General features: G+C 40.0%; 1 protein-coding gene across 6 annotated transcripts in view; it reads right to left on the bottom strand.

Annotated features, from left to right (window-relative positions):
- The window catches only part of ARHGEF7 (Rho guanine nucleotide exchange factor 7), a 126,994-nt gene that overhangs the window by 65,545 nt on the left and 47,539 nt on the right, over nt 1-13,910 (bottom strand). For 5 of the 6 annotated variants that reach the window (XM_071569522.1, XM_071569112.1, XM_071569361.1 and 2 more), the window contains 3 exons: nt 12,490-12,574; nt 7,666-7,796; nt 5,024-5,225 (listed from right to left, as the gene is read on the bottom strand). In XM_071569522.1, the coding sequence (XP_071425623.1) occupies nt 5,024-5,225; nt 7,666-7,796; nt 12,490-12,574 (418 nt within the window). Of the gene's footprint in view, nt 1-5,023; nt 5,226-7,665; nt 7,797-11,698; nt 11,925-12,489; nt 12,575-13,910 lie in introns of those variants that run through there. The other variant, XM_071569279.1, reaches the window with a different exon arrangement.

Raw genomic sequence — 13,910 nt, 5'->3', positions numbered from 1 at the left:
ACATCCAACCAGAAGAAACATTAACACTAATTTGCACTAGTGTTGATACTGACATAACTGCCAAGAAAGCATAACAGAAGTGAGGTTAGGACAGTCATGACACAATTTCTGTGAAGAATTAAAGTTTGTGACATATCAAATGCAATTTTTACAAAGCTATATTCCCTTCTGCATAATCTCATGCCATTTAAAGGGATTATACTTGGATAAAACTCAGCAAGCAACCATGTGATTTTTTAAAAATCTGATTAACATCTGACAGTAGCTAAGCAAGTGCATCCCATTCTGGCTAACCACTATTCTTTTCATTGCAAGGGAACCCTCAAAACTGGTTCTCCAAATATTTCTACTGTGCAGGACAGAAACAGCAATGTAAGAGACAAGGCTCCATCTACACCTCCACCCCTTCCTGCTCCACTTAAGGAAAAAAACCTGAGTAAGCCCATACAAGTTTACACAGTATTTATCTTTTACCCTCTCATGTCTAACACCACAGAAGGATGAAAATAAAGTCCTCTCATTTCAAAGCACTTTCTGACTAGTGATCAAAGAACATTAAAAAAGGTAAGAAGTTACAGGGTTTGAAAACAAATGAAAACATGTGCACAGGGGAGGAGGGAGAGAGAAATGGACCGTTTTTTTTTTTGAATGGCACATACCTGAACAGAAAACTCTTTTACTTTCTTTTTTTTTTCCCCTCCTACTTATATGTTTGATCATAGCTACCACAATTTCAGACAAACTCTCCTTTTCCCCTCAGGTCAGGGAGGGGAAGAGAATAAACACACTCTCAAAAACAAAATAAAACCAGTTTTCCATCCCAACCAAATTTATTTTCGCCAAAATAGTCACTGACCAGCGTAAAAAAACTAAATGCTGTGCTTTGCTCCATAAACTCAGTATCTGTCCTACACAACCATTCATAGCTGGTCTCACACATGTATTAGCATTCTGTGCTGATATTAATCACTCTGGCATAACTAAACAACCAAGTTACAAAGTGAGCAAAACTTCTTGACATTTTAGCTGCTCTGGGATACCTTCCCACATAACATGCTCTGCTTATGTAACAGAGTTTACTTCTATAATTCTCAAGAAATCCATATGGTAAAGGCAGTCCCCATTACTCAGCTGTTTCTTCTTTTCCTTGAATATCTAACTTCAAAGACACCTTAAAGCTAAGAGTACACATACACAGTTTTCTGACATCAGAGGATATTAATTTAGAACAAAACACACAAGTAAAGAATTTCTTTCATTTCTTCTGTCACCTATTGTGCTGAAGTCAGGTTACAGCAAACTGAGGGGATTTATTTAGTCAAACTCACCATTTCCCAGCTCTTCAAATAATGCTACATCAAATATGGTAACAGTGCAACCTGTAGAGAATTTCTAACTAGTTGCAGAATTTTAAGCCACATTTGAGAGAAGAAAAAACGTAGAGTAATACTGTGTGTCAGAACATTTTCCAAGTATTCTGAAAACTGATTAGATGTCCATGATGAACAATTTGCTCATGAAGACCTTAATCAAGAGCAAGTATTTTAACAATCCTATCCTGATCTTTTTTTAAATCAAATCATTGTAACTCTGACAGAAAACACATTTTGAATTTGATCTAAGACAGCAAATTCTAACTAGTTTTAAAATACCTTAGGGAAAAAAGCACTGTCACGTTTCAACTTCATGCTTAAGTCATGAAAGCACTTAAAATATTTCTGAATTAGGAAAGTCCTGAAGTGAGGTGTATATACACTTGCTAGAAGTCAAGAAAAATGGACACTGTAAGACTATCAACTCAAGGAAGGACAACCCTCCTAACACAGACAAGTGAAAAAGAGCAGGGACACAGGATGACAACAGAGACTGTGAGCCCATACACATAACTTAGATGAAACTTCTCACCAAGTCCAACTCCTGCAGGTGGAATGACTTGGAAGAGCTGAAGGCAGGCAGGGCAGAGAGGCAGCTGCCAAGGTGGTTTTACCCAAAAAAAGAAGATAAAAGTATTAACAAAGCAATGAGTGAGAGAATTCTCATGTGTGAGAGACAAAGTGCTGAACTTGTCCAGACCTTGTGTTCTCCAGCCAAGAGGAAATGACCCCTCTGAGAGAGTACTCAGGCATTGGAATGGGCTGTCCAGAGAGGGGGTGGATTCCCCATCCCTGGAGGTTTTTAACCTGAGACTGGCTGTGGCACTGAGTGCCATGATCTGGTAAAGGGACTGGAGTTGGACCAAGGGTTGGACTTGATGAGCTCAGAGGTCTTTTCTAACCCAATCCATTCTATGAACACCCACCAGAGCAGCTCAAATAACTTCACAGCTCTGTGGTAAACAGCAGCACATTCTTGTTCCAACAAGAACAGCAGAAGAAAGGAAGTCCAGCCTCAGGAGACACATTGACAATGCATTTGGATGCAGAAGGGAGACGAGTTACAAAAAAGCCCTCTCTCTAGCACCTTCAACAATATCCATAGACCATAAATAAGTTGAGAATAAAAACATTAATTAAAAAAATGCATGGAAACAACTAATAAAATGAAGAAAGAAAAAAAAGCTCAGTAAAATTACAGCAATGAACTTCAAGAAGAATTCAGTAAACTTTAAAATATGGGTTAAAAAAAGAACTGCCACTTGTGACAACATAAAGGAATTGTGATTCCTGTGAGCCTTTTCTGCTTAAAAATTAGAGGCATCTCAAAAAATGGGAAAGGCAGATGCAAATTGAAATAAAGATTAAATATCACTAATACATACGCTGACCACAAACACACAAAAATAAGCAAGAGTAAATAGAAGAAATCAGGTCACCAGTTGAAATACAACTGCCATGAACATAAAGGTACTAGCAACAAAACTTTCCACAGCGTACATACATCAAGGAGTAAAGCTGATCTGCAACTCAACAGTTATTAACAAACGTCATGAAGCTCTTACTATGTCATGCTTCCATTTACTACCCTCCCATCTTTCTTATAAGAAAGTCAACTTCAGGCAAGTTAAACATATACCTACAAATGCATAAAAGCAGGTTAAAATTAGTATTTTGATAAATTACACAGTACCTGTTGTGCTGATCTCATAGTAAGAGAACTAACTATACCCTCTCTGAAACCAGAGAGCACAAGAGAAGCTCCATAAAGCACTGGAAAAGGGCAAACATAGTAATTTTAAAAAGGAGAAAAGAAAAGGCTAGTGAGCTATAGGTCAGTCATTTTAACTTGGTAATAATCAATGAAGTCAGCTTTCTGAGAAGAAAAAAGCATGAGCACATATTCCCTCCGACAGAAGCAACACAACATATGAAAGAACACTCCAGGAATGTGAGAAATCTCACAAAAGCCCAAAGGGATAAGCTATTGTAGCACAGAGAACACACAGGGAAAAGGGCTTGGGAGAAAACTTTTCTGAGGGCAAGAACCAAAGGCTGAAAGTCAAAGAATGGAGGTAATTCATCTCAGCCCCAGAGATGAGACACAGTTGCAAGGACTCACAAGAATCAAACTGCACTTGGTACTAACCCGAGCTCTCTACAGCTTGTTGTCTATTCCTGTTTAGAAGAGTTACTTCACCTAAGTGCAGTATTATTAATAAAACAAGAAACACCTTAATTTCAGTTACTGGCAACTTCTGGTTCTTAAATGTTCACTGCTAAAAGCTGTTTCTATTCTGGAGCCTAACTGCCTACCCAGGTTCTAGTTTCAGGCTTTGGAGGAGATCAGAACTGATGAAATCCAAACAAGATCTCTGCCACAATGATTTAAATGAGTAACAATGGGACAAGAGGGTCATCAAGACTGATGCTACAACACTACAGACGAAAAACAGGCTTCAAGAATTTTTGTCAGGATAAAGTGCATCTCTCTGAAGAACATTAATGCCAAGTCTTACTTTGTGACTAAAAGAATTATCTAAGAGAATTTATCCCAAAAGGACAATGAAGTTGCAGATCTAAGACTAGCATTTTGCAATAACAGATTGTAGATAGCAAATCAAGGAAGAAATAAGAGGATGCAACTGGAGGACAAAGAATAAGGTTAAAAACAGAGTTTCGCCCTCACAACCTCACTTTGCAGTCAGGCATCTGTATGGCTGCCTAAAATAGAAGAAAAAAGCCATGCCAATGACTTTCACACGGCCCCAGAAGATGTGTTTTCACTGGAGCTGTGACAACAGAAAGAATGATAAAGTCTTCCAGAGTCCCTGGGTAGTTTTATCCTATCAGGTTTATCCCTAATCTCTGAAAGTAAGCTGAGACAGGAAAGACACGTGAAAAAAAAAAAGGAAATAAAGGAGACAGAGAGATATTACGTTACCTACAGCAATGTTCTAGTGAATTAAAAAGCCATGTCAGTTCTGATACTCAGATAACATCTGCAGAAGGCACTTTCACTACATAAAGTTCAAAACAAAACTTCAGAGGAAGGGTGAAGCCTGGATGAAGAAAAGTGGAAGGTGCATGAGCAAGAAAGAAAAAGAAAAATACATTATCTTTCAAAAGTGGATTTTGGTAGAACTGGGTTTCCTTCCTGCAATTGTTTGCTTCTAAGTAATGGGATATGTTAAGTTTTTTGGTGTAGTTTTTTTTGGTTCATCTAAGGTTATTTTTTGGTTCACTTTTTTTGTTTCGTTGTTTTAAAGAGATTCGTAGGAAATTTCTCACTATTTAAACTCAAAGCACTAATTCAAAGTATGTCAACATCTGAGTCAAAATCCCCTATTCTAGGAATTCAGACCAAGGAAATCAGAGCAGCCCAACTGTGACAAGGACAGACAAACAGGCAAACAGAATGGGGAGTTTTCTGCATGTTCAGTGCTAACTCAGAAGCCGCAGAGCACTCTGTATAGTGAACTGGAGTGGTAAAGTATGAGTTCCTGAGCATTAATAATGGCTGTGAATGAAGTTCAGTAAATACAGTGAAGCTTAAACAAAAAGTATTATTTTTTTAATGAATCAACCAACTAGTAATCTCAATCCAAAGCAAGAATTTCTGCAAACATGCTCTTCCCTTCGAAACTCACCATTTGATTTTATTTCTCGTACGTAGTTACTTGGAAACCACCCTGTTTTTCCATTTAAAGTTCCTTCCCACCAGCCTCCTTCTTCCACTCTTGTAACATGAATAATATCTCCTTTTGAAAAAGAAAGTTCATCTTCATTTGTCTGTTGAAAATTAAATTTTGCTCTCACCACCAACTGATGATTGCCGTTATCTGTCATGTCCTAGAAGTGAGAACAAAATGATCACATTGAAGAGTTATACAATTTTTCCATGAAGAAAACAGAAATATCATGAAATGGAAACAGCCTCTCATCTCATCGACACACATTTTTACTCAAAAGTTTTTATAAGGAATGATTTGGCATTTCTAGTATTTTTCTACTTTTTAATCCATGGATTTTTATGAGCCAAGGGAATATCTTGTCTTATTACAGCCTTTCAAATCAGAAGGGCTTAGGGTTAACAGAGCTAAAATGAGAGTAAGAAGAAAAATAAAGAAAACATGTATATTTCCTATAGAGAGAATAAATTAAAACTGCCTTTGGCGACTACGAAGAACCAAGAGCTTTACATTTGACAGTCTTTTCCTAAAAAACTGGGCTGGAAGAAGAAAATGAGTTGGGTTTAATCTAGTTTTGGATATAAAGAGCAGCTTAAAACCTTTTTATTTTTTTCCTCCTGTAACAGATCAGGCTGGGAGGTCCCACAGTTGAATGTACAAATCTCCATGGGCTGCCAATGCAGAAGGACAGTGTCCTTTCACAAAATCTACAAACAATTATACAGCTTACCTTGAATAAGTACTCACAAATCATTTCTATCAAGGTTAGCAAAGCTGGAAGTCTGCAGCATGTCAGACTCGCAGCTGTCCCTACAATGACATGTATGCACACTCATCCTCAATCACAGATGTGAAGACAGATTAATGCTCTGACTTAACAACTAAATGTTAACAGACACTTCCAAGAAGTCTTTCAAATTGATGATGTTCAAATTCAGCGTTTTGTTTGTGAATGCCAATTTTTAATATCTGCACCATTCAAGCATTTCATGAAAGTCAGGGCAAACCTTCGTATTAAAAAAGCTAAATACTTGCACACATTGCACTGGAGCTAAGAGAATAGGACTACAAATCATGTCTGTATCGTAACTAAGGATTACCTGTGTAACTAAAGAAGTAACTTTGTGCCAAAAATGACTGTGTAAGCAATTCTAGTCAGCTAGCCAGGTAGAAGATTTTCACCTACATATTATCTATACAGTTGAGATGATCAAAAGATGTACTGCATGTTGTCACTCCGATCTCGTAATGTGTCAGCTGAATTCATATCCACAGCAATCTCGTTACTGTATCACAACTCAATTTAATCAGACTTAAAGAGCTGAGAAACTACAGGAAAATGAGGGCCAACAACTTCAAAAAATAGGCAGAAAGCCCCAAGATACTCTAAATCACAGTGGCTGACAATCAGATTGGCACATTTTCAAAAGAATGCATCTGCCTTAGTCCTTTGCTGGTACATCACGCACTTTCACCTACTCTGACTGCTCAAGAGAAAGTGTTTTGCCTTGGTAAATGGTGAAGTGCCATAAAAGAAGCAGCAACACTGCACAGTGAGATCAGCTACAGTTCAGAATTGCTTTTCAGTAGAGGAAATTGAGGACAAATTTGGTGAGAACAAAGTGATCATCTACAGCAACAAAACCAAACTAAGAATTTCCCGGGTTTGGCCACTAGCTCTCTTTCTCTTCTCCTTATACTCCTCAGCTCTTTCTCTTCTTCTTACACTTCTCAGCACTTTCTAACTTTTTGCAGAGCAACTCAGATCACCAAAGTGATAGAAGCACTTAAAACTCTGATCACTTCAGTGATCCCACTAACAGCTAGTCCCACAAACAGCTGCACCAGCAAAACTCAGTGGGTTGTGAACAGCAGAACAAGAGCTGGAATTGGTGGCCTAGGGCAAGAACTTGCACAGAGAAAAGACATCGAATGGCATCTAAGAAAGCTTAAGCAGAGCACTGTGTTTCAAGTTGCACATAGTAATCATCACACCATTCAAGACAGCCTCTTTCAAGCACTGAAAAAGCAGCTTTCAGGAGGGACCTGAACACTTGCAAACCTTCAATCACTAAAAGCACCTTTTATCACAGTTAGTTTCTATGAGGTACTCAACCCTGATTTTGGCTGTACTATAAACCAACTCCCCACACCGCTGAGTTACCTGAAGGCCAGTCAAAGGATTAACCTTGAAACATAACAGAAAATAGGAAAAAAAGCTACCACCACTGCCACCTTTAAAATACCACCTTCACTGAGATTTGAATATCCTTCAATCATCATCCCTAAACTCAGACAGAGAAAATAAGATTTGTGCCTTTAGAAAAGCAAGTTTTTGTACTGAAAGACACAAATCCAGTAAGATACTGTGTATGCAGACAACATGGAGTGCTAAATAAGGAAAAAAAAGTTCACAGAAAACTGCATTTATTTTAGAACATCATAAGAAGAGCTGTAAAAACATAATGTCACAGGCTACGAACACAGGGGTGAAAGTTAGGAAACAGTCTGCTACACTATATATATTTACTTATAAAAGCTGTCAAAAGGAAAAAAAAAAGAAATCACACCACAGCATGTTTTGTTCTTCCAGAACTTACCAAACTCCTATACTGTCCCTGAAAGAGTTTTGAAGTTCTACTGTGTGAAGACTGGGATCCCAAAGAATCAAAAGATTTTATCCGATGAGATGAGGGACGTGCACATACAGAGTCACTGCCCAGCCCTATGTCTGTAGGAGAATAGAAAAAAAAGTAAATATCAGAATTTGAAAAATCTGCATCTAACTTCTGCTTATCTCTGTAAAATTCACATGCTTAAACCAGATTTGATGCATTTCCAGTTGCTTTGCAATTCAAGATTCCAAAAGGTATAGCAATAAATAATTTAAAATCCTGAGACACTGATAATTTTTTCTCCACACAGACAACAAAACAGTTCGGTCTGTTTAGAAAGAGGATGGTTACGGTTCTATTTCTCTATTCCTACTCACTACCCAGCTATTTAAAGGCAATTAACCAGCATCATTTTAGCCAGTGGCCAAGTACTTTGAACGCACAAAACTTGCTTGAAGTGTCGCCAGCCACATCTGTTTCTCAGCTCTTCCCATAGCACCACAACCCCCCTCCCAACCATCTCCTTCTCAATTAAAACATTCCTTCCACTGTCTTTTATTTCTTACATTTCTTTGCCTCATCCCTTTTTCTGCCAACTAAGCTAGTTTTGCTTCTTTGAAGGGAAGCATAGGAGTAGAAAGGAGAAACAATGCTTGCCCAAATAAACAACACCCTTCCTAAACCTCTCCCGTCTTCCATTTGTCTCTACTCTGAGACTCACACCCATGTGGTATGTTTACCTGAAGGGCAGCATTACATGCCACAGAGGGACTGCTGGAGAGGCATCAAGGGAGCAGCATCATGGAATCATAGAATCGATTGGGTTGGAAAAGACCTCTGAGATCATCAAGTCCAACCCTTGGTCCAACTCCAGTCCGTTTACCAGATCATGGCACTCAGTGCCGCGTCCACTCTTAGTTTAAAAACCTCCAGGGATGGTGAATCCACCACCTCTCTGGGCAGGCCATTCCAATGCCTGATTACCCTCTCTGGAAACAATTTTTTTCTGATAAGAAATTTCTAAATTTCCCCTGGCAGAGCTTGAGCCTGTGTCCCCTTGTCCTATTGCTGAGTGCCTGGGAGAAGAGACCAACCCCCACCTGGCTATAACTTCCCTTCAGGTAGTTACGGACAGTGATGAGGTCACCTCTGAGCCTCCTCTTCTCCAGGCTCAACAACCCCAGCTCCCTCAGCCTCTCCCCATAGGACTTATGCACCAGTCCCTTCACCAGCCTTGTTGCACTTCTCTGGACCCAGCAACCCATGTTGCTAATCCCGCTGTCCCAGACAGGAGAGGGGCAGCTGGAGGCATTGGGGCAGCCCCAGCCCTGGAAACTGGGCTGGCACCTCCCTGGGATGGTATGTTGCCCACTCACAGGTGAGGTGTGCTTGTTTGGATTAGTAAGCCACAGTCAGACAGGGGCTGCAACAAAAGCAGCTCGCAAGGACCAGGGTCAGTGCTGGCTGTGGCCTCCCGCAGCTCTGCTGGGAGCCTCTCCCCACATTATGTTGGGACAGAGGTTGCTTCTGGCTGCACCAGTGGCCCCAGTGCTCACAGCCAAACCCACAGGAGGTGGATGCTCCCCATGTATTTCCACAGGACAGCAGACAAACATTGTTCCTCTAAGCAAGTATGGCAAGTCATTCCTTTTCCTTACCTTTTCCCATATATACAAGGAAATTACTCAGCAAGCATCTGAGCTTCAAGATGCCCTGAAAACCACACAGTATTTTCTGTCCCAAGCCTAGATGTTTTCACTAGACTACACAAGTTTCCCAACTGCTCTCCTGGTTTTTGTGCCTCTGTTACTCTTTCCTAGTAGTTTAGTCTTCTTCCAACACTTGACCTCTCTATCTGAGGTACGCACACAACTACAGTCTCCTAATAGTTACTTTCAGACTAAAGTAGACCACGATTATGCAAATCTAAGATATTTTTGTCCAAGGGAAATAACCCATACAGGCTCAGATCCATGAGGAGACCAGTGAATAAGGTATATCTGCTGCTCCATATCGAACCAGAAAGGACTTGATTCATCTTAACTGGAAAGCTTTCAAACTTCAGCACAGCATCCAACAGAAGCTGAGATGCAGGAGGGAAAGGGTTTGAGAATGACAACAAACACAGTACTGCTGACAAAGGATGCTCCAAGTCTGCAGTGACTGAGCAGAAAACACCTTCTTGGGTGCATTTTTTTAAACGAGTCATTGTTATCATTCAGAAATCACTATCCTTCAAAAAAACCTATAAATATACACTCCCCAGTCAAACAGTACAATATGAGAACTAAACATATGATGTTGCCTTTTTTGTATGGACAGTATCTTTAGACATTGAAGTAACAAAAGAGGTCACACTTTGTGAACCTGCTTTCTTAAAAGCATTTAAAGGCCATGATATTAAGACAAACAGTGATGATTATAGTCCATTATGGAAAGGACATAGATCTTTGTTTCCAGAGACCACCAGGAGAGCAATGGGACTAGATCATGGGCTTAATTTGTAAACCATAACTATATGAATAATTCTAATGCTCCCAGAAATTTCAAAGTTGCTGTAACCACCAGTATATAATAGAATTTAGGGATTAAAAGGAACCTCTCCATGTCCAGTTTGCTGTTTCCTAACTGCATTCAAGTAGAAGAAAAGACAAAGCAACAACTCCAGCATTACACCTTGACACAGTGCACCTCAAAAAACAGGATCAGGTTGACTTATGACAGTGTGTTCTTGTTCTGGCTTCTGGGCAACCCTAAAACACACTACCTTGCATTTGTGCAAGTGTGGCTTGATTAATGGAATTTCCGATTTTTGCAACTGCAGAGCTAATACACAAACACAAGAGCATCATTTAAGGCTTGAATTAGAAACCGTACGTGTTTGAGATGAAAACAAAGCAAACTATTACAAACAAACTACATGCAAATTAAAAGTATTTTTAGCAATAATATCTGAATACTTGCAAATCAATCTGACCTTTTAACAGATTCAAAGGGCTTGCAGACCCCATGTACCCATTAAAGTTTCTCTTAAAATACCTAATAAACATGCTCAATTAATTTCCCAATGGAATTATTGTCAGAAAGAGAAAAAAATCAACTTCACTCCTAAAAATAAAACAAATATTAAAAAAAAAGATGATTCTGGAATAGCAACAGAATGCTCAAGTTTGACAAATTTGATAATTTCTTCAAAATCTCTACTCTTCCATCCATCTAAACATTTACAGGGTTTGTAAAACCTTTTCTCCCTCTTACCATTATCTCCACTTCCTTCTATCAGTTCCTCTCCCTTCATTTTTCTATAAACAGCAACCAGTTCCTTAATAAACATGCTCATTACTCACATTCCTTATGCTGCAGGAAGGCACACCTCAGAAGAACCTGGGTATGCCTGAAATTCTTGCAAATCCATATGGGGATCTGAAAGCCACCTTTCAATACCAGAGCAGGGAGAAAAGCGTCTAAAACACCTTCTCTACACAATCACCTAGTTAATGAAAATTGTTTGGAGGAGTAGCTGAACAGGGAGATTTATGCCTGCTCCTAAGAATGAGACAACACCATAGTTGGCATGTGGTTTTGATTTTTGGTTTCCATACCACCACCACCCGCCCCCTCCATGAAAGGGATCAAACGAGTCCATTCTAAGCCAGTTACAACTGTGGCTCTTTGCTGCGGGCATTAATCTATCTATGTCTGGAAAAAACAGCTGCACTTTTTCTCCACTTTAGCAACAGCAAAGGCAGCTACGGTCAGTGTGCAGCAATTTTAAAAGCACTGGTTTGCATTTGCACTTACACTTCAGGTGGAAGGCAGTATCTCCAACTTACCTAAGCAGCTTAAAAGAAGTCAATGGTATGACTCCATGTCCATTCACTAAAACTAAGAATTTAGTTGCGAAACTCAATCTTAAGAAGTGCTTTCTAAGGCAAGGGGGGAAAAAAGAGCCACCAAAAAACCAAAACCTCCATTGAAATAGATGAGAGAAGTATTACAAAAGTGACAAGATACTTACCACGTTAGCATTACATGAAGCAACACTGATCCACCACTGACTTTTGTATCACTTTTCTTCCTCACATAAAAACTGACAAGTATGGTTCATTTTTAAATCTCTCTCACCAGATTCTGACCTGATGACCACTACTGAAACTACCTACTGACAGCAGAGCAGTAAAAAGCCAAAAGGGCCACCAACAATAACATTTCTTGACTGTTCTTGGGTCCAGTTGGCATCATTTAGCACAGCCTCACCCTGCAATGACAGATGGACATCTCTCACCTGTGTGGTACTTCTACAGCTCTCCTCTCCCACCAAAGAACTTGAGGCAAGTGGTTCATGACTTCTAGCTGCTACCTAAATGAAATGTGGGGCTTAAGGGATCAAAGACATGGGCTATCTTTTTGTTACTGGCAAGAATGTAACACTGGGGTATAGAAAGTGTGAAGGGCAAAACTTCTGAAAACTGTTCAAATATGAGAATGACAGAATGGAGCAAAAGTTAACTTTAGTATTTCAAAGTGGGATGAAAAAAACCCAACCCCAAAAAGACCCTTTTTCTAAGGCTGCTTGCCAGCTTAAAGGCTTAGCCTCAGCTCTCCCACAAGGCTTCCTTCTGCAGAAGATGTCACTGGAGAACCCAGAGAGACTACTGCCAAAGTCTTAAGAGCATGAACTCCAACAAAAATTCTTCTAAAATGCTGCACATGTTCATTTCATAAAGGGTACAGCAACATGTATAAATATACGCTGATACAAGTTGAAATTAATTGCAAACCAACACCAAGACAGAACAGTCTACTTACCTGCAGTCACCTTATTTAAAGCCACAAGAGAGCTGAGAACTTTGCTGAAATTCTGTCCCTGATACAGGTCATTTGCATCAAAAGTCTGAAAACAAAAAAAAACAAAAATGCAACAGGTCATAGAAACAAGCCTTTATTTAAATTAAGCATTTCTAATCTATCATGCAAACCATGAATGCAGAGGCCATTTCCTGATCAACATATCAGTCATTTAGTGGCTGTTATGGACCAGCAAAACTGTGGAGGGTTTTTTCTCATTAAAAAAACCACACAAACAAACCAAGTAATTTTTAAATAGAAAGATAATATAGCAACAGCTGTATTTGAAAAAAATTAAGAACATATAAAATAGAATCATAGAATCGATTGGGTTGGAAAAGACCTCCAAGATCATCGAGTCCAATCCTTGGTCCAACTCTAGTCCATTTACTAGATCATGGCACCCAGCGCCACGTCCAATCTGTGTTTAAAAATCTCTAGGGATGGTGAATCCACCACCTCTCCGGGCAGCCCATTCCAATGCCTGATTACTCTCTCTGTAAAAAATTTTCTTCTGATATCCAACTTAAATTTCCCCTGGCAGAGCTTAAGCCCGTGCCCCCTTGTTCTATTGCTGAGTGCCTGGGAAAAGAGACCAGCCCCCACCTGGCTAGAACTTCCCTTCAGGTAGTTCTAGACAGTGATGAGGTCACCTCTGAGCCTCCTCTTCTCCAGGCTAAACAACCCCAGCTCCCTCAGCCTCTCCCCACAGGGCTTGTGCTCCAGTCCCTTCACCAGCCTTGTTGCTCTTCTCTGGACCCGCTCCAGCATCTCAATATCCTTTCTGAACTGAGGGGCCCAGAACTGAACACAGTACTCAAGGTGTGGCCTCACCAATGCAGAGTACAGGGGAAGGATCACTTCCCTGGTCCTGCTGGTCACGCTATTTTTGATACAGACCAGGATCCCATTGGCCTTCTTGGCCACCTGGGCACACTGTTGACTCATGTTGAGCTTCCTGTCAATCAGTACTCCAAGGTCCCTTTCTGCTTGGCTGCTCTCCAGCCACTCTATGCCCAGCCTGTAGCGCTGCAGGGGGTTGTTGTGGCCAAAGTGCAGGACCCGGCACTTGGCCTTGTTGAACTTCATCCCATTGGAATCAGCCCATCTCTCAAGTCTATCCAGATCCCTCTGCAGAGCCCTCCTGCCTTCCAAATAAAAACATCAAGTATTGATTAATTATTAATTATTGTTAACTATTTATTCAACAAGAAAGTTGAATAACACAATTATCAGAAAATAGAAGCTTTCCTTGGACATTCTGGCCAAAAATTACTGGGTACCAGTACTGGCAAACTGTTCTTTTCTGCGGCAGTGCACAGGCATTGTACCTGATCATTCACAAAGTACTTTTAAAATTACTACAAGTACTTTAAGAAGCA

Source organism: Pithys albifrons, chromosome 1 (genome assembly GCF_047495875.1).
Source record: "Pithys albifrons albifrons isolate INPA30051 chromosome 1, PitAlb_v1, whole genome shotgun sequence".
NCBI classification, from domain to species: Eukaryota; Metazoa; Chordata; class Aves; order Passeriformes; family Thamnophilidae; genus Pithys; species Pithys albifrons.
The sequence above is the reverse complement of the archived record's forward strand: the minus strand, read 5'-3'. Positions and strand labels throughout refer to the sequence as shown.